Genomic DNA, 20,863 nt, shown 5'->3' on the forward strand with positions numbered 1-20,863 from the left:
CCAGCCCTGAGAACAGCTGCCCAGGGCACAATCAGCTTTTAAAAACAAACCTCCATTCATTTGTGACATTGCCCACATGAAATACATTGGGAACATTTTTTAGTTTCTCTGAATTTATTGACATATTACTAATACAGCATCTAAAGAACTCTTATTTCGAATGCATACTATGTGTAACCTCCTCCACATCAGTAAAAATTAGAGCTACATGCCCCCATGTGGCTAATCAATAATAATGCGCCTTTAAAATCCTAACTGGTTGGAGAAAGATGTTAAGTAACCCCTCCTTTAACACGGGCTGGCTGCTCACAGTTCCGGATAGTCGTGACCACAGCGTGACTTGAGAGCACTGAAAACACGCAGAATCAGAGATGTCTTCCCAGATTTCTAAGTGCATTATTCACGCACACCCGCTCAGGATGATTCTGGCTCCACATTTGGCAAATTGCGGCATCGATGAGCCCCAATTCAGAACAGATTGCATGCCCCGGGCCTACACACACAATGAATTTATCTTCAGACCATCTGAGCGCTCTTTCCAAAGAGCTGGAGCTGTTCTTCTGTAAGGAACTTCATACCAACAGTAACATTTATGGACCACTCGCCATGTCCCTGGTGCCGCTCTAGGGGCTTACAGGTGTTATCTCACTGATGCCAAAGCAACCGAGGTGATAGGGGCTTTTGTCATTTTATTATTTGAGGAACGTGCCTGGGAGCTGTGGCTTCCACCCTCCCCACCTTGGGGTACTAAGTAGTGGCATTGGGATCCAAATTCAGATCATCTGACTCCACCAGAGCCTGTGTTCCTCGCTACTATGTTAGTCCCTGTCGGTGGAAGGTTGAAAAATCTTCTAGACAGAGTCCAACTTGAGGTCTGTGTTCTAGTAATCACACAAAGGAACAGAGAGCAGACCAGGTGTTTTCCGGGTAAAAGTCACTCGGCAGAACTTGTTCCCTGGAGTGGTGATGGTTGAACGAGCAGGTGCTTCAGGGCCCCTCGGAGGACTCTGATGGAATTATGCACTAGGGCCCCCTCCCAGGATTTTGGATTTCTGAGCACAGCTTACACATGCTGCTGCTGCTGGTCTGGAAGTCACATGACGACCATGGTCCTGGGCTCCACCAGGCAGAGGGCTCTCGGGTGTTCTAAACAGAACTCCTACCACCAGGCTCGCGGCATCCCCGAGATGCCAGATTCAGAACTGGCAAGTGCCCAGTCTGGGTAAACAGGAAGACCTAAAGCAAGTTACATTTCCTTATCTGTAAAGGAAAGATTGAACCAAAGATACCTCCCTCCTAACACTCTGTGATCTGAGTCTAGAATCTGGTTAGAGAGCCTTATTCTTGTGAAAATCTCAAGTTGCCTTCATCACACCAGCCCCTGGAAAATTCAGCCAAGTATCTAAAAGCAGAAATGGAAAGACGGGCTTCTGACTCTTATTAATGATGGCCTGGCTCTGCCAACTAGGCTGGTTCCTTGCAAAGGCCTGTCACAAATTGTTAAATAGGCATCATCAGTTACTTTGCATTCTCACTGCCTCACACGGCCTCGCGAATAGCAGATGCTCCCTAGGTGGATAGGAAGGGGTGGAGGGGGGAGAGATAGGTGAATGGATGGATGAACAGACAGGTGGGTGAGAGAAATGGATGGAAAGATGAGATGGATGAGATCGGTGAGTTATGGGATGAGACTGTACGAACTGACCAGTAGAAGGGCTGGATGGATGAAAGGCAGATATGGATGTTCTCCAACTGTCCTTACATGCTAACCTCATANTGAACTGACCAGTAGAAGGGCTGGATGGATGGATACTAGGCAGGCAGATATGGATGTTCTCCAACTGTCCTTACATGCTAACCTCATAAACCTGGAGTCGGGGTCATCTCTTTATGCAGGGGTCCACCATTCTGTGCCATCAGCACAACCAGAGTTGGTAAGGCTTCAGGCCTTCACCACCAAGTGCACTCTTGCATGGAAATGCCCTTGTGTGGCTCTTTTGTGCTGGACACTGATCTAAATAACTGGCCCTCCTCATATGAGTTCAAGTTCTGTCAGCAAGTAGGACTGTAAATTGGTACATTAAACAAGGATAAAGAGCCCAGAAGAAATGGACTGATTTATAGGACCGACATTAGACTCAGATTCAGGACACCTCAATTCTAATAACCCACATCAGTTATCTTGCAAGATGGCTTCCAGAAGTCACCAGAGTTGGTTTTCCCCCATCCTCTTCGCGTTAATATTGTCCTTCAAGGATTCTGGGATTATCAAGCAAAAGGAAGCAGAGGGCTTGGGGGATCTGAAGACTGTGCCCTCTCCCATTTCTTACTAGCAGGTGGTATGCCAGCTCATGCACAGACCTCACCTCACTCATCACAGTAGCCCTGTGTGGTAGGAATTATCCTTCCAATGCTATGGTTGAGGAAACGGGGCTTATTGAGGTCAGACAGCTTGCCCAAGGTTACTGAGCTAGTCTGCCACAGAGCTAGGCTGCAGAGCTAAGACTATAGCACTGTGGACGCCATGCTCTTAACCATTGTACTTCACCGCCTCCAAGCAAAGACTCTATTCTCTTCAGAACTCACTCATTTTCACAGACAGCTGTAATGTGGGCCAACATCATTCCCCAAGGGTACCACCTGACCATGCAGACGGGGATGGTTAGGATGGTTAGCATAAGAAGTGGGAATTAATGAGGTGGCCATGTTATATCATGTGCACATAGTGTATCAATACCAACATCAACTGACTGCCAGGGGCACCTGGGTAGCTCAGTCGGTTGAGTGTCCAACTTCAGCTCAGGTCATGATCCCGCAGTTTATGAGTTCAAGCCCCACATCGGGCTCCCTGCTGTCAGTGCCAAGCCTGCTTCAGATCATCTGTCCCCTCATCTCTCTGCCCCTTCCCCACGTGCACAGTCTCTCAAAAATAAACGTTTAAAAAAAAAAAACGACAAAAAAAAAAAAAAGACTGCCACCTTCCTGTAGATCCACATGCATTTCCTAGTCATTCAAAACCTAAGCTATAGGAACACCTGGGTGGCTCAGTTGGTTGAGCGTCCGACTTCAGCTCAGGTCATGATCTCCCACTCATGGGTTTGAGCCCTGCATCGGGCTCTGTGCTAACAGTTCAGAGCCTGGAGCCTGCTTCCCGTTCTGTGTCTCCCCCTCTCTCTGCCCTCCCCTGCTCATACTCGATCTTTCTCTCTGTTTCTCAATAATAAATAAATGTTTAAAAAAAAAAAAGCACCTAAGCTATAGATTTGACCCCGTTGTTTTTGGTAACTTAGAGACAGAGCACTGCTTCACCCACTTGAACCTGCTGGCTTGAGAAGTGTGTTCTGAGCAGGTGTGCTCCAAGCCTCAGGCCTCCTGTGAGGTGCAGGGATGGGGTGTGACAGGTGAGCTCTGAGCCGCCCCCTGCTCTGCTGCAGGTGAATAGCCACGGATCTCAGGTGCCATGTTGCTCCCCGGTCCCCCTCTCTCCCCCTCCCCAAGAATAGAAACACCGGCTCCCACCTAGATCACCAGGCAGGGGACTGACTCCATTGGAGAAATCAGCTGGGCTTGGTGAGCAAGGTTGATGTGAGCCTGGGGCGCTCCTGATGCCCAGTGCATCCATCCGGTTCCCAAGTGTGCCACAGAGCGCCTCCAGCTAGGTGGCTTAAAGGGCAGAGATGTGTGACGTCTTTTCTGGAGGCCACAAGCCTGAGATCAAGGTGTCTGCAGGGCTGGTATTGTCTGGGGGCTGTGCGTGCGGGAGAGCCTGCCCTATGCCCCTCTCCTCCTGGGGCGTGCCAGCAGTCTTTGGCGTCCTTTGGCTCCTGCTTCATCTGCCCAATCTGTGCCTTCCTCTTCACGTGGCGCTCTCCCTGGGTGTGCCTCTATGTCCTCATGCCTCCCCAGGCATCACGGGGCGCCTGGGGGGCTCAGTCAGCCAAGCGTCCGACTCTTGGTTTCAGCTCGGGTCATGATCCCTCAGTTTGCAAGTTCAGGCCCCTCATCATCAGGCTCGGTGCTGCCAGTGCAGAGTCTGCTTGAGATTCTCTCTCCCTCTCTGACCCCTCCCCCACTCACTCTTTCTCGAAAATAAACTTAAAAAAGTTAATGTAAAAAAAAAAAAGCAGTCACATTGATTTCGGGTCTACTCTACAACCATGTGGCATCATCGTAACTAATTACACCAGCAATGACCCTGTTTGTGAATAAGGTCGCATTCTCAGGCACTGGGGATTAGGGCTTCAACATATGAATTTTGGCAGGAAAACAGTTCAACCTATGGCACTATCTGTTTCACAAATAGTTTTTGAGCAGCCACTGTGAGCTACGAGCAATTCCAGTTCTGGGGTGGCCTACGCTCTGGTGCTGGTAGGCACCCCGCAGGGAAGTCTGGGACACGCTGCTGATCTCAGGACTGTGGTATCTCTGTAGAAAGGACAGGCTTCGTGGGACATCTGAATTGGGTCTGGATAGCTGATGGGTTTCCACGAGTGGAGGCAGCAAAGAGGGCTTCCCAGAAGACGGGAATGATAAAAGCACATCAGCCAAGAAGGACAAGAAATGACTTAGAGGGACATTGTTCGGCTGTCCCCACCTGCATTCTAGACCGCCATGGTGGTTTTCTGGACACGCAGCCCAACCCCAAAGGCTTTCTGAGCGAGGCATGCTTGCCCCTCCCTGGGTGTCAAAGCGCCCCACCCGACCCCAACAAAATAGTCGCACACCCTCCCTCTCTCTCATACCACAGACAACTTTCGCACACAGCTTGGTGGTCTGCACCTGCCCACCTCGGCAGGATGACCTCTGATTTCCAGTCTCCCCAGCACACAGCCTTGTGCAGCCCATATCAGTGCCAGTAAGCTGAGAGTCGGGTGAATTTTGACCACGTCACCCATTCTTACTTTATGCCAAATCAATTTCACAAAAAGCTCTCAGAGCTTCTAGTGCCCTACAAGACAGCGTTGGGGCCCTTCCAGTCGGCAGTCAGATCGCCTTCCCTGGTGCCTGTCCCGTTTTACCCCAGAGCACCTGGCATGTTTTCCATCCTGGCTTCACGTCTCCCTGGGGTCAGTGCTCCGCCCTGATCTGTCNAAACAGCAGAACTATCAGGGCTGTGAGACCAGTTTTGTGAGCCCTGCACTGGAGCCCCGTTGCCTGAGCTTAGGGGATAATTTACAGCAGGGGTGGGGTGGGAATGTCACTCATGTCACGCTGGTAAGATCCCACCTCCTGAGAGTCACAGATTAAAGGGCCGCAATTCAGGTGTGAAAGAGGAGGATGCCAGATGCCTGAATGGGAACAGCTGAATCCAGAGTGTTGGAGGGGCAGGGGGTGTCTCCCTCTCTCCCCGACCCAGGTGTGCTGTCAGCGACCTGAGCACTGTAAGATCGACAGCCTCTCTCTCCCTCGTGCGTCCCACCACCAGCCGGTCCTCCTGGGACGGCCCATTGCACAGCTATCTCTCCGGGTCTGGAAGCCCTCCAGCCTCCCAAACTAACTTGAGCCCTCTCCCCCCCGCCCCCCCCACAAGGGCACGACGAGAAGTCTGAGAACGCGGTGGAGGCCAAAACCTGCTGTGCCACATGCACCGAATTTCACCAGATGAAGCAGACGGTGCTGCAGCTGAAGCAGAAGGTACGTGCCTGTTAGGGTAGAAACAGCCCCATAAAAAGAGGGCTCAGCAGAGATAAAGACAAAGAATGTTTAGAAGCAGTAAGAAAATAAGGTGTCACCCACGGCTTCCTCAAGCATTCGCTGAGGCTGGTGCAAGCTAGGTTTGGCCTTGGACTTAGCTTTGACCACCCAGCCTCAGAGCCAATGGCTAAAGGGCAACAGGACAGCGAAGGCAAGGGCAGGGTTGATGAGGTGACAGAGCAGCCCGCGAGGAAGGGACACGTGGCGGAGCCATAGGCAGGATGAGCTGGGATTATTGCAACTTTGGGTAAAATGAACGTCCAGACACACGGTCCTGGGACAGACTCACCCAGTTCCACTTTGTCTAACGTTTTGACCGTGTTTTATGAAAGAGAATGTCCTGTCTGTAAACTTCCATAAGCTGATGATGAATTCCTGTAGCAGCTTTATTTTTCACATTTAAAAGCTATAGCCTGTGCTTTGTTTGGCCTGTGTCACCTTGGAAAAGAGCCGTTTGGGTACCTCGTGTCAACAAGAATGAGGAGTGACTCATTTTATGAAAGGCTCCCATGCATGCCTCAGAGAATATCAGATTTCTAGTAATGTTGTTAGGCTCTGAGTAATCCCCCCGTGATGGATCTAGTGACCTGATTTCTTGAACAACTGTCCTGGACCCAGAGCAGTGCTATGTATTATATCCAAGGTCAGTCCTTTTCTCCAACTTGTCTGCAACGCAGAAATTGCTCTAATGCTGCTAAAACATAAACGTACTGATTTGTTTATTAAATTGCTTCTGCCCAGGGCTCTTAGCACATCAAAGAGGTGCATATAATCTGTTTAACTTTGGCATCTAGTGATTCTCCAGGGCAAAGGGTAAGCATAAGACAATATTGCTTTTCTACAGCGCTTAATGAGAATGACAGCTACCAGCAGACCCAGCATATCAATGGGCAGAGGAGAAGAATGGCTTTGCGGGTCTTTCGTAGGTTGTTGGTGAGGGTGTGTTTATATGTCCTATGATCACGATCCTAAGTGCTCTCTGATCCAATAGGGAGAACCAGCTAACACTTGGTAAGTGTAGCAACGTTAACACAGAGAGAGAAATCCATCCCCCACACGTCCTCAGGTTAAACTTGGATTGATGTTAATATTTATTGAGCAGATCCAAAAAAGGGTTCACGGAAGAAACTTTGCATTTCACAGACCAGACAACTAGGGCTCAGGGGGAAGCAGTTGCTTCCCAAAAGCTACTCTCTGCTTCCTCTCCTGGGCAGTTAAGACTTCAAGAGCTGTAAGGAAGGTTTTTGGGTTGTTGTTTTTTTTTTTTTTTCCAGCCTGGATGATCAGTAGGACAGTGCAACTGAATCTCCCAAGTTGTTCGGAAACACATTTGCTCCCAGACCTGGCTCTCCCTTAGGCTCTGTGGTTTTCATGGAATGTACATTCTGTTAAAGAAATATTTAAAGAGTTGAAAATGTTGTGTCCTAATACCCATCACCTTTGAGGACCTTGCTGGAGGGGTCCTACAAATCCCTAAGCAAGTACTTCTTAGTGCTTCGGTAACTCATGTGGTAGCTCTCACACACTTAATACTGCAGTAACTCTCGTGCAGTTAGTTGGGCTGGAATTGATCCATCTCCTACTGAACTCTACAAACACATTGTGACAAGTCGGAGCTAATGCCGACATTCAAAGAGTGTAAAGAGGAGCGACTCCTTTTCATACGCGCCTGTTGGAAGGGGTTGCATTCTGCAGTTTCCAAAGCAGACTTACATCCAGGGCTCCATTCACGTCTCACCATGACCGTGCAAGAGAGATGCGGATGACCACAGACAGGTGAAGTCACTCCCCAGGATGGAGGCCAGACTCCTGCACCCACCCTGGTGGTGGGATGGCGGGTTGGTTTTAACTTCCTCTCACTTCTACTGATGCCGTGTGTTCCTTCAGAAAGAGCGTAGGACATCTACCCAAATAAGCTGGCCAAGAAGTAGGTACTGTGTGTCCTGGCCCGTGGCCACCCCACGGTAGAAAATAGGATGCAGACGTGCTGATGTGCCCCATGGGGATAGTCAGCCAAGCCCCCGCTGCAGGGACTCGACAGGGTGAGTGCCCTGGGTTCTCCGATGGGTAAAGTGTAAGGAAAAGAAAGAGGTGGCACGGCAACCTGCAGAGTAGAAGAAACTTAAAAGATGTGTCATTTTTATAAAATGAACAAGACTAAACCGTAGTGTGTGGACGTGCAGAGGTAGCTGAGAAATTATCTTTGAGACACGGGAAGTGACTAAAATCAGGACTAGTGGTTCCTTGGGGCGGGGGAGGATGAAAACACGACTGGGTCAGAGCACGTGAAGGGTGACTTCTGGTGACTGGCCAAGTTCTGTTTTGTGACTTAGGTTCGTTAAAAAGGTGCTTGCCTTATAGTAATTTGCTAAGATACAGATTCATGGGTTTTCCAAGTTCTGTGCTTTTATTCTCCCATGAAAAATTTTTCCAGATTGCGTGCTGATACCAGTGCCTCCATCTCCGTTATTTCTTCTTTGGTTTGGGAGAAGGTGATTTTGGCTAAAAAGGGAGATTGGGGGGCGCCTGGGTGGCTTAGTCGGTTAAGCGTCCGACTTTCGCTTAGGTCATGATCTCGCGGTTCGTGGGTTCGAGCCCCGCGTCGGGCTCTGTGCTGACTACCAGCTCGGAGCCTGGAGCCTATTTCAGAGTCTGTATCTCCCTCTCTCTCTGACCCTCCCCTCCTCACGCTGTCTCTCTCTCTCTCTCTCCTAGAAATAAATACATAAACATTAAAAAAAATATTAAACCTCTCATTTTGTAGACGTGAGGGTGAGAACCTGGAAGGGAGAAAGGACTCACCCAAAGTCACACAGCCAGACATCATCACCTTCATGTCCCCAGGGGCCCTTTCAGGTAGATGTTAATGGTCTTCATTCGGTAGATGGGGAGGGAGATCCTGGTGATGTAGTTTACCCAGGATCCCCAGGTTAAAAAAAAAAAAAAAAAAAGTAGCAGGGCTGAGATTTAGACATAACTCTGCCTAATGCCAAAGCCCACAGATGCGATCCACATTTCAATTTTCCTCTTGGGAGCTGATAATAAAGTTGGACCAGCCTTCAGCTGCCAGTGTTGACTGTTCCCTAGTTACTGTAGATTTGCTTCTAAATTCCCCTCACTCGTCGGTTCCCTCCTATTCCACCCCAGGGTCACATGTAGGAGTGGTGTCTTATGTTGATACAGTGACACCAGAGCTCTTATAAAACCTTGGATCACTGTTGCATCCCCATGAGGACTTTGAATCGTGAGTCCTGATCTGAAATTGTGTGCAAAGCTGACTTCCAAACCGTACAACACTCTGATTCTTATGGTTACCCCCACTGGACCCTGAGCAATGATCACAGGGGAACTGAGTTGTCATTGATGGCATTTTTCAGGGAACGCTAGGTCTTCTCAAGGCCTGGAAGAAGGCAGTGAGTGGTCAGGAATCTCCTAGCTCGTGGACCCTATGTCCTTACCCAAAGATGTGCATACTAGCCAGGGGACTCGTAAGCCTCCTGGGAATGCTGTTCACAAATGCGAAGGGTATCGAGATATTGTCACTGCTTCTTTGAACTTCCTGTCCTCTGAACAACCTCGTGCCCAGAGCTGGATAGATTTCAGTAAGAACCTCAAGAAAAGAAACTAAACTCTCTTGGGGGAAGTTCCAGATGGAGGAGCCTCCCAGACTCACGTAGGTCCCCTAAGGCAGCTGAAGCGGAGCGGGACCTTGACTGCAGGAGAGCCTGCCACGTGCTCTGAGGGCACATGAGGGAGGCCGAGCAGGAGCACCACCTTGAGCCTCTTGACCCTACTTGCTCTTCACACCAGGCTGCAGGGATACAGCCAAAACCTTCCTGTGGTTTCCCATGAATTTGCCTTTTAGAGAACTTGTACATGCTTCCATTAAGAAGCTATTAGGATAGAGGATTAGGGCAGTCACCCTGCAAGGGAGCCAAAAGAATTTGTTCTCCATGAGACATATCAGATAAAACTTGTTTGCCAAAGTAAAAACCTTGTATCATGATGCTTGCTTTGCACTGATACTGGCTTCTTCTATTGGCAAGAACATCCATCTCCATGACTAAGAAGAATCATCAGTTTCTAACACTGGATCAAGCCAGCCCCAAACCCAGCAGCTGTTCGGTAGGAGAAGGGGATCTTGGCCAGGGGTCCCCATCAGAATCATGTTTCATCATGGACGTGCTAATTATCCCCAAACCCCCATGCTGAGAAGTAGATGCTAGTGCAGGAGACCAAGGACCTTCTGAAGCCACATGAGGTCATCTTGGACAACAAGACTTCCCCAGGCCTACCGTTCACCACCTGGTCTCTTAGAGGTGATTTGGAAGATGTATTTTGTAGTTCCTCCTGTTCTCCCCTCGGGCCTAGGCTTCAGGGCTCAATATCTCATGATCATCTTTTGCTCCATTACTGTGAAGCCAGATGCCCTAATCCCTGATAGCGAATTCCTTATTTTTTAAATTTCTTTAATGTTTATTTATTTTTAAAAGAAAGAAGCAGAGTGTGAGTGGGGAAGGGACAGAGAAAGAGCGAGACACAGAATCCGAAGCAGGCTCCAGGCTCTGAGCTGTCAGCACAGAGCCCAATGCGGGGCTCAAACTCATGAACCGCAAGATCATGACCTGAGCCCAAGTTGGATACTTAACCGACTGAGCCACCCAGGTGCCCCAATTCCTTATTATTAAAGACATGTGCAGGCCCTGAAATCTTAGGGTGATTTGTGTGGCATCAGTGACAGAGGGTTTCACTCTGCTGCATCAGAACTTGACTAGAGAGATGTAGTCTCTTGGAGGTGGATGGAAACCCCTGAGGAAGGAAATAGGAGGTGAGAAACACTGACTTGCCCATGAAGGTGGAAAGGGAAAAACTCCCAAGATCAAGGTCATTGAAATCCACTCCCTGCTTGGAAACCCTGTGCCCAGAGAGCAACACAGACCAGGAGGAGGCAACTGTCAGAGCACCTTGCTGTTTTTTGCTCCCAGAAGTCCGCAGTTCAGGGTTGGTACAAGCCTCAGAGGAAGAACATTGCACAATTTTTAATTTAGTGCACTGTGCTGATGCTGGACCACACAGGGCTCAGAGCTGGCCATCTCTGAATATGCAGCGATGGTAGGTACCTCTCTCAAAAGCTCAGATCCAAAGATGGATGTAGGGCATCAGAGCATTCCAAGGCTAGCAATGAGCCCTGCCACGTGCCTTCTCCTAGCTGGTGGTATTCTCTGGGCATAGGGTTTCCAAGCAGAGCCTCCTCCAGAAGGACATGGGGACAAATATAACATGTTCCAGAAAAATCTCCGAAATACCTGGTTTCTGGACTCCAGAGTAAGTCTTCCGGAGGGGATAGCTCTGACCCTCATAAGTGACCCTTTTTCCATCTGACTTGGCACCCCCAAATTAGCTTCTTGAAAAAGAAACTGGAACTACCATTTATCAAGCACTTAGTATGGTCTGGGTCCTGTGCTGCGCACCTAACCTACATTTCCATTTAAATCCCCATACCCCTGGGGACCCCTGGGTGGCTCAGTTGGTTAAGTGTTCGACTTCAGCTCAAGTCATGATCTCACCGCTCCCGAGTTCGAGCCCCGCATCAGGCTCTGTGTTGACAGCTCAGAGCCCGGAGCCTGTTTTAGATTTTATGTTTCCCTCTCTGTTTCCGCCCCCTCCCACTCGTGTTCTGTCTCTCGCGCAAAAATGAATAAACATTTTTTTAAAAATCCCCATAGCTCTAAAAGCGGGTGGTGGTATTCCCTTTTATGGGTGAGGAAATGGAGATTCATAGCATCCAGTGCAGTCTTACGGATTCACACAGCTTACCTGACCTCAAGGAATGTGAAGGTCATTTGTCTGGGCAGCCCCTCTGGCTTCCCCTGGCATGACCTGCCTGAAATCCAGGAGCAAAAGCATAGAGGAAGCCGTGGTGTGTTTATGCTCTCATCCCAGAAGTTACACACCATCCCTTCTGCCATTTTCTAGTCACTGGAAATGAGCTTCCGAGGGTGGAAATTAGCTCCCCCCTTTTGAAGGTGGGAGTGCCGAAAACAATATGGACGTGCTTTTTCCATCAGTCACTGTTTGCCACTGGTTCCCAAGTACCTGAGCATGCAGGTGAACTGTAAGCCACATTCTTGGTTCTGGCTCCCAAGGCTGAAGAGTCTCCAGGAACGAGGACCATGTCTCGATCACCTTAGAACCAAGCACAGGGCCTGGCACATGGTAGGCACTAAATAAAGTAATCAACAAACCGAAAGCCTGAAACAGGTAGATTCTGTTAATTATGGCAATAATGAGTCTAACGATGACATCTAAGCTTTCTGGAGCCTACCCAGGTTTGTCCACTGCCCAGCCAAGTGATCTCATATAAGTAATTGTCACTGGAAGGCTTCTAGGCTCAGGAAGGGATCTCTCCGGCCCTTGATCTCTAACTGGCTCAGCTAGAGGGGAATTGCCGCAAAAAGGATTTGCAGCCTCGGCAAACACACAAATGCCAACAGTCTCCCTGGAGGTGGACCCATCACTTCCTGACCGGGGATCCTCTTGTTACAGATCGCCCTGCTCCCCAACAGTGCCGCCGACCTGGGCAAGTACATCACTGGCAACAAGGTGCTGGCCTCAAATGCCTACCTTCCGGGACCTCCTGGGCTGCCTGGGGGCCAGGGCCCTCCTGGTGAGTGGGGGAGAAGGGAGGGGAGGGTGGCGGAGTCACCAGCCAAGACCTGCCGGAAGCTCATGTGAATGTGGGCTGGACAGAGAGCAGCCTTCACGGGTGAGGGCACCCCCAGAAGTCCAGGGAGCTCCCACACCTGTATGATAGGAAGCCTGGGGAAATTGGGTCTTCGAGCCCGATAAACCCTCATAACCAGGAGAAATTTGGGAGAAAAGGGCCATTTTCCTGGGCTTGGGTAAGAATCTTAGAGATCATGTTAAGTTACAGAGAAACAAAAGGAAGAATTATTTTTCATGTTAACGTACAAAAACAGAATCGGGTAAGGAACCCCTAGGGGCACATCTTAATCTTCCCTCCATCTTACTTCCTCTTTCCCCTATTATTTATGAACACATGCACATCTACCTTTCTTTTTATATCTATGTATTTTTTGTGAGTCAACTTTATTGAGATACAATTATATATAGTAAAATGTACCCCCTTTAAATCACAGTGCAGGGGCGCCTGGGTGGCTCAGTCGGTTGGGCATCTGACTTCGGCTCAGGTCATGATCTCATGGTTCATGGGTTCGAGCCTTGCCTCGGGCTCTGTGCTGACTGCCAGCTCAGAGCCTGGAGCCTGTTTCAGATTCTGTGTGTGTCTCTCTCTCTGACCCTCCCTTGCTCACACTGTCTCTCTCTCTCAGAAATTAAAAAAAAATTAAAATTAAAAAATAAATCACAGTGCAATAAGTTTTGACAAATGTATGCATCCCATATCAAGCCCTTATCAGTACCCTGTCACTATATGAAGATACAGAATATTTCCATCACCCCAAAACGTTCCCTTGTGTCCCTTTGCAGTTTATTCCCCTGTCCCCAGCTGTAGGCAACCACTGACCTGCTTTCTATCACTAGTTTTGTCTGTTCTAGATCTTCAGAGCAATGGAATCTCCTCATGGGTATGCTTTTTGTCTGGCTTCTTGCATTCCATATATTGTCTTGGAGATTCACCCTTATACTTGAAGGAAATCCCAACGTCCTATCATTCCATCGGGAAATGTACAATGAGAACTTTAAAAAATAGTTACATGACGTTCGATATTTTATTGTGAGTCCCTCCATGGATAGATGAACAGAATTTTTGCCACACCCAATAAAGGAAATGACATTAGTGTTAGCAGATGATTCTAAAACACGGAGGGCCTTATCCCTGATTATCATTGCTGAGTAGTGTGCTAGAGGTTAGGAGTGACCTGGCATTCTAAGAAGAAAGACAACAGCAAAAGCAAATAGAATAAAACCATTTCTGTGTGCCCCAAAGTAAGTGAACAAGGTGCTCCCCACCGTGGGAGCTTATGGAAGGGACAGACCGCTGTGGCCTCTGGTGACCCGAGGACTTGGGTTTGACCTGGACATGAAGAGCCTCATAGGGTTTGTTCAAGCAGGAAGGACATGGGCAGTTTATAGGTCGGCATCTCAGCAAGAACAAAGGTTCAGAATTCTTTCCAGACTATTTATGGGTTTTCATTTTCACTTACATCTTAATCTCCTGGTTTCTACCAGACATAGGTTCCCTGGGTCTCAGCCTGTACAGGGAACAAGAACTGGTCCAGGACTATGGCTTATCCTTTCGTTCATTCCCTTGGCCTGAGGAACTCTGGGCTATGGTGGAGTTTTCTCCACATGTCCCCCCACAGGTAGCCTCTTGCTGCTTCTGAGTAGATGTGAGTCTCCTTAAAAATTGATTCCTAGCACAGAGCTCTCCACCCTTCTCTCAGAGGATGCTCTTGCTCTGCCTCCCTGGAGGAAGTTCATCTCCAGACCAGTCTACATACCAGTCCAACAAGGACAAATGAAGTAGAAACGAGAAAACCATTGGCTGACTTTCTTCTTCACGAATGACTTGCTGGCTTTCCTTTCCACTTCTGCCATCTGGTTTCCAACATAGTTTGAGCTGTCCAGGGTCCTTGATGGAGCAGTGGGTAACCGAAGGACTAACTTTAGCAATGGACTATGTCCTTGCTGTATTCCTTCAATTCTTGCTCACGCCTTAATTCCAGCATCGGTTTGTGATGCCCTCCATTGAGATGTATCAGGGCAGCTAGAGAGATTATGAGGTTTTTTTCTTACCCATAACTAGAAGTCCAGTCCCAAGACTAACGATGAATTACAGACTGGGCTGCCAACACAGAGACTACAGTGGATTGGAATTCTTTGACTTCGGTGGCTGCTCCTCTCTGGCCCCCACTGTTATGTATAAGGTGCTGCCATTCACATCAAAGCCCCACATTCTAAGGACCCTTGATCTACAGTGATCTCTGAAGTTCATTGATTGGGAAAAGGAAGACAAAATGTTATTTCTGCCCTTTCCTTGTGCTACTGGAGATGACGAATTTAGCTCTAGGAGGAATCTGGTCCATTTCTCAGATGAACTTTTTCAGGATGTGCTTAGAACCAGCGTTGAGAGTAAGGGTGTGAAGCATGTTTGGATAGAACATTAACTGTCTTTCACTTTGGCTTAGTTAGTCTATGAACTAGAAAAGACTCCCTACAAATATGAAAAGCCTGGTCTTTGTTTCTTTGACATTTGACTTGTTCTGTTTCCCAGTGCATGAAAATTATTCCATCCCGTCCCTGTGTTCTGTCAGTAGTAGGAGCTAGCTAGATATTTTCAAAAAGTATTACTGTGTGTACTTGAGATAGGCATCACTGGCAAATAGTTATCACATGGCAGTCAGCCCACCCTCTTTAATGTGCTCACTTGAGGTGAAACATTTACAAAGCAGCCTGTATGCACCTAGGACTCTGCAAGTGTGCTGACAATTTGGACATAGCCCGTGTCCTCACGAAGCCAACAGTTGAAAACAGGTTAAAACTCATGTTGTTCTATATGCAAAAGAATGAAGTTTGACCCTTATCTCACACTGTATACAAAAATTAACTCAAAATGGATTAAAGATCTAAATGTAAGATCTGAAATTATAAAACTCCTAGAAGGAATCCTAGGAGTAAGGCTTCATGATGATGGGTTTGGCAAAGCTTTCTTGGGTGTGACAGAGGTGACAGTCCTGAAGTCTGCACCAAGTGCTGGCCCACAGCTTAGCAGCCACACTCCCCAGGGGTCAGTGAGGCTTTCCCTCACTGTGTCACAGACACTGGCCCCCACCACAAGCCCAGCCCAAGCCAAGGTGACTGTTGACAGCTCTCCGTGTCTGTAGTTAAAGGCAGATGAGACCTGTAGGTCACTTCCCCATCCGCTTCCACGAGAAATAAGGCCACATTCTGATCCTCGTACACTTAGTATCAAGCAGGCACAAAGCCAGTCCTATAGCTTGCTCTTAAAACGTGTATGCTCCCAGTGCTCTGTCCATTTAGGCCTCGGAAAAGAATTAGAAAACAAAACAAAACCCTCCATGTCTACCAGGCAGGTAGGCACAGGTGAATGAAGGGGCAGGGTGTGAGCGGTGGGGAGTAAACTAAGCCAGAGAGGGCTGAGCCCCACTTAAAGAGGCAGCCCCCACATACAGCTCTGGTCAGTTGTGCCAGTGGGAGAATGGTGGTCCAGGCTTTACTTCTTCCTGTTTACAGATACCAAAACTCTCCCAATTTTTAAATGTTAAGACACTCAGAGGATAGTAGTATCCATAAACAACTACATACACCTGCATGGAGTATACATGTCGTGTATTTGTATATATGGATACAGTTATATACATCTATATTTGATATATACCCAACATATATATCTGTATCTAATATATACATGTACATTACATACTATGATGGTACACAGTGACGTAGCCTGTTAATTCTCTTACAGAGAAGGGGTGTTGAGATGTTCTTAGAGAAATGTGGTCTACAACGATTATATAAGGATTGAGAATTCTCATCGTGTTGAGTTTAAAATGCCTATAGAGCATCTTAGTGGAGATGTCAGAAGGCACAGAGCAGATCGCAAAGAGAAGTGGCTGTAATCCCAGACCCTCCTGTCGGCCGGAGCCCTTGTCCTCTTCTGGGATATGGAGCTAATGAAGTGTTCTCTGATTACAGGCTCACCAGGACCGAAGGGGAGCCCAGGCTTCCCCGGTATGCCAGGCCCTCCTGGGCAGCCCGGCCCACGGGGCTCCATGGGACCCATGGGACCGTCTCCTGATCTGTCCCACATCAAGCAAGGCCGGAGGGGCCCTGTGGTCAGTATTTTCTCAGACATCATTTACTGCTGCCGGGGAAAGCGTGTTCTTGTCCTGGGCTTTTTCCCTCCTGTTCAACTAGTTCCCTGTGTCTTGTAGGGTCCTCCAGGTGCACCAGGAAGAGATGGCTCTAAGGTAAGTCTGATGAGTGGTCCTTACAAGGTTTCCCATCTTTAGCCTATTGGACAGACATTAAGTAAAGCTCAAGCACCATTTATTGTCCCCATTCTGCGTGTAGCAAAATTGAGACACATCTTCCCCCCAAGCTGGATAGGAAATCTAAAAAGCAAACAACTGTGGTAATAAAAACAACAACCAAAATCACCCTTAAGAAAGATGACCCCCGGGCTCCTGGGCGGCTCAGTCGGTTAAGCATCTGACTTCGGCTCAGGTCACGATCTCGCAGGTTACGAGTTCAAGCCCCACGTCAGGCTTTATGCTGACAGCTCTAGAGCGTGGAGCCTGCTTCAGAGTCTGTGTCTCCCTCTCTCTCTGCCCCTCCCCCGCTCACACTCTGTCTCTCAAAAATAAACATTAAAAAAATTTTAATAGAAAAGAAAGATTACCCCTATAAATTTTAAACGAGCTGCCGGGTTGCCATAGTGGCACATGTCTTACTCTTTAGCCAGTGTTCCTTTGGGGAGCTGTGTGGTGCGTCCCCCATTCCTTTGACATGTTCAAGTCAAGAACAGGAAAAGCTGCATTCTGTGCAAGTGGGTGGGTTCTCTTCAGGAGCTGCCTGCCGCTTGCCTCGCAAGTAAGTCAGCGTGCGTTACTTTAGCAAGTTTCTAAGTTTTTGCACACGCTGCCTGGAAGTAAAAGCGTCCCTCATGTCGGATCTGGTTTGGAAATACACGGCCCCGGGGGAAATCAAAACCAGAGATACTTTTCTTTTAAGTTTTTTCTTATACTTTATTTTTGAGACAGAGACAGAGTGTGACCAGGGGAGGGTCAGAGAGAGAGGGAGACACAGAATCTGAAATAGGCTCCAGGCTCCGAGCTGTCAGCACAGAGCCCGATGCGGGGCTCCAACCCCCAAACTGCGAGATCATGACCTGAGCCGAAGTCTGACACTCAACCAACTGAGCCACCCAGGCGCCCCCAGAACCAGAGACACTTGACCCAAGCAGGTCCGTTCAAATGAGTGGTCCCGTGAGTCGAGCTTCAAGGTTCCATTCGTCTTTGATAGGGGATACTTGTCATTTGTGCAGGGCGACGGCCATTGTGCAGGTCTAAATGGAGACCAGAGGTGGTGGCATCCACATGGTCTTTGGCCACAAAGCTAATCTGACCTTCTTGCTTGCAGGGAGAGAGAGGAGCACCCGGACCCAGAGGGTCACCAGTAAGTAGCACTCTCTGTCCCATTCCCCCCAAGGGGAGTGTCCTCAGGGATATAGCTGTAATGAGCCTCTAAGTTGGTCTTACCAGCCAAAGCCAGCCCCTCCCAGCCATTACTCCACCTACCCAAACAGAACTCTGAGGTTGGGAGGGGAATAATGGAGGACTTTGAACAGCTCGTTGGGATTTATTTTTGAACCTTGTTGTCTGCTTTAGTCTTTTATCATGGCTAATGTTTATCTGGAAGGTCTTCTTTTAAGGTTAAAAAAAAAAAACAACCAGTATGCCATGACTCTATTTCCAAGCATGTTCTAAAACATCTGATAGTGTTGTCGTCACTCTGAACACATAAGAGTTTAGCCTCTGCTGCAACTCTAGCAGATCAGAGGACCATCCCTTCCCAGAAAAGTACAGAGATATGTGCAGGGCTGCTGAGGAACTCTTGAGAGTGAATTAGCTTAGTATATGTGTGGCGTCTGGGAAATTAAAAATGAAAATCAGCAGTAGCCACAAAACAGAAAACTCCAGTGCTTTTGAAAAGATCAGCGTCATTTCTGAAGAAAGACAGCCTTGGCTTTGGATATAGGAGGTCTGGGTTCCCATCCCTTCCAGGATGTCCCATCCTGGCCATCCTTAGCACCCCCGGAAGCCCCGCCCCTCCCCTCCCCTGTGCACTGCCACTCTTAGAGTGAGCATCGGTCAATATCAAAATATCCTCCTTCACTAAATGCTTTGCAGATAAAGTTGCTGTTTCTGGTAGCTCTGGCAGCAGAGGTGGGGGGCGGGGGGGCGGGGATAAAGATTTTACCGCAGGCCACTAACAAGCCCAGACCTTGCTTATTCACACATTATTTTGCTATGCCCCACACGGCACTATGTAGAAAGTAAGGCCTTATAAATACTATACAGTGACAAAAGTCCAAGCAATAGAAAAAAAAGGAAGTCCTTGGACCCTTCCTGATCGGTGGGGGATGGGTGCCTTTAAAACCTACTTTCAGCTTCCATCAGGTGGCATTATGGTCAAGGATCCTTATAAACGTTCTAACAATCTCATTTTTTTAAAGATAACATTCTGAGCATTTGTGATGCTCTAAGCTCTTTCCATATATTAACTCATTTAAATCCTCACTTATGAACCCTATGAAACCTATGACATTGGGATTATTATTATCCCTATTCTACAGATAGGGAGCTGAAAACCCAAAGAAACTGAATAACCTGCCCAAGACCAGCTAGTGAGCAGCAGAGCTGAGATTCAAACCCAGCAGAACCCCAGCCTCTGAACCACTGCTCTACCCCTTCATAAGTATCTCCCAGTTTTCTTTGGAAAGTAACACAGGAGGGTTCTTTTATTCCTTCGCTCTACCAGATCTGAGGTAGCCGAGAGTTAGGAGAGAGTGGACATGAATGTGTTGCCACAGCTCATGGGGGAGATGAAGAGATTAGAAGACAATCTTAAGAACGTCCCATACCCAGCTACCGTAGTAGCTGTTACGTTTACTCCATTTGAGACACAGAGTCATCTGCTAAATAGTTGCCACCAAGCAGGCGTGGGAATGGGGGCGGAGGTAGCAAATCATGGCCCACGGAAGCCATGGCCTTTGCACAGGACTGAGTCTGTGGTCTTCTGGCTTTGATTCCTCCCCTGTGCACAGGGCCCACCTGGTTCTTTCGACTTCCTGCTACTAATGCTGGCCGACATCCGCAATGACATCGCTGAGCTGCAGGAGAAGGTGTTTGGGCACCGGACGCACTCTTCAACGGAGGAGTTCCCTTTACCTCAGGAATTTTCCAGCTACCCGGAAACCATGGACTTCGGCTCTGGAGACGAGGACCCAAGAAGAACTGAGACAAAAGACTTGGGACCCAGCAAAGACTTTTACCCTTAGCACATCCTAACATCTTCACGCCAAAGGAGGAGAAAAGAGTGTTTTCACCCGCAGTTAAATCATATACAGGAAAAAAACCCACTGGAGACTTAGAGAAGATACATTTTTAATTTCTTTAACTTTTTTCCTGCCTCTTCCTTCCTCCTCTTCAAAATACTGTTCTCACAGGAGTAAGTCGCTAATTTACATGCTTCCTTCCAAGAGCCAGTTGGGGGGCGGGGGGAGGGGGGGAAGCATACATTGGAACTTTCCTTTTAACTCCTTCATATTGAGGAATTTCTGGATTTCTGAGTTAAGTACTCTCACAGAATCTTAAAGTTTAGCAGAATATCCAAAAGGAAAAAGTGGCAAGGTACGTTCTGAGAAAATATGAGGTTACTTATTAAAATATATAGACGTGTGTCCAAAATCAACAATTAGTATCAAAATTAGGCTTCTTCAGTTAAAAGGGGAAGACAGTGTATATTTACCTTGGCAGAGAATTCTTTTCGCTTGTCAGTCTACATCTAATATATTCTAAATATTCTTTCCTCTTGTCCAACCTCATTTCCCTATTTTAATAAAAGGAGGGAATTAAGGAGTGGATATTAGGGAAAATGGAGAAAAATTATAGTCCTGTGTTTACTGTCCTGTAAGTTGCCACATTCTAAATTCAAATATGACCATTAAGGGTTTGTGCCCTGAGGATCCGTAAGTTTCCTGTTCAGAGAAGAATGGTTACTGTAGCAGTAGGAGTAAACCGTCTTCTAGAAACAAAGTAAACAAATGCAGTGTCCTCATTCCCATTAGAACAACGGCCTTGCTGGGACATTGGAAAGCTACTTGATCAAATGAGCGGGCTTGCTCAGTAAATCACAGATTGTTAAATCTGGCCTGGCTCTGACTGGGTGCCCAGAAGGTGCCATTATGCCATGATCCTTGTTGGATCGGTGTGCTGCAGGGAGGTGGCTCGCTTGGGTTGTTGGGGGGGGGAGGAGGAGAGCCTGAGGCAGGGACCCCACTGACTCCGCACGGGCAAGTGAATTTGCCGGCCTTGGGGATTGGAAGTCCTTGTCTGGCGCCAGCAAAGCCTTCCAGCGCAGACTGATACACTGTTGGACGTTC

At 48.0% G+C, this 20,863-nt stretch overlaps 1 protein-coding gene across 1 annotated transcript in view; it reads left to right on the forward strand.

Annotated features, from left to right (window-relative positions):
* The window catches only part of CCBE1 (collagen and calcium binding EGF domains 1), a 228,822-nt gene extending 208,942 nt beyond the window's left edge, over positions 1–19,880 (forward strand). The window contains exons 6-11 of the mRNA XM_077777681.1: positions 5,531–5,634; positions 12,241–12,361; positions 16,393–16,532; positions 16,632–16,667; positions 17,839–17,874; positions 19,526–19,880. Of these exons, the coding sequence (XP_077633807.1) occupies positions 5,531–5,634; positions 12,241–12,361; positions 16,393–16,532; positions 16,632–16,667; positions 17,839–17,874; positions 19,526–19,759 (671 nt within the window). The 3' untranslated portion in view covers positions 19,760–19,880. The remainder of the gene's footprint in view (positions 1–5,530; positions 5,635–12,240; positions 12,362–16,392; positions 16,533–16,631; positions 16,668–17,838; positions 17,875–19,525) is intronic.
* The last annotated feature ends 983 nt before the right edge of the window (positions 19,881–20,863 follow it).

The sequence above is a fragment of the Crocuta crocuta genome, unplaced genomic scaffold (assembly GCF_008692635.1).
Source record: "Crocuta crocuta isolate KB4526 unplaced genomic scaffold, BGI_CrCroc_1.0 scaffold36, whole genome shotgun sequence".
Taxonomy (NCBI): Eukaryota; Metazoa; Chordata; class Mammalia; order Carnivora; family Hyaenidae; genus Crocuta; species Crocuta crocuta.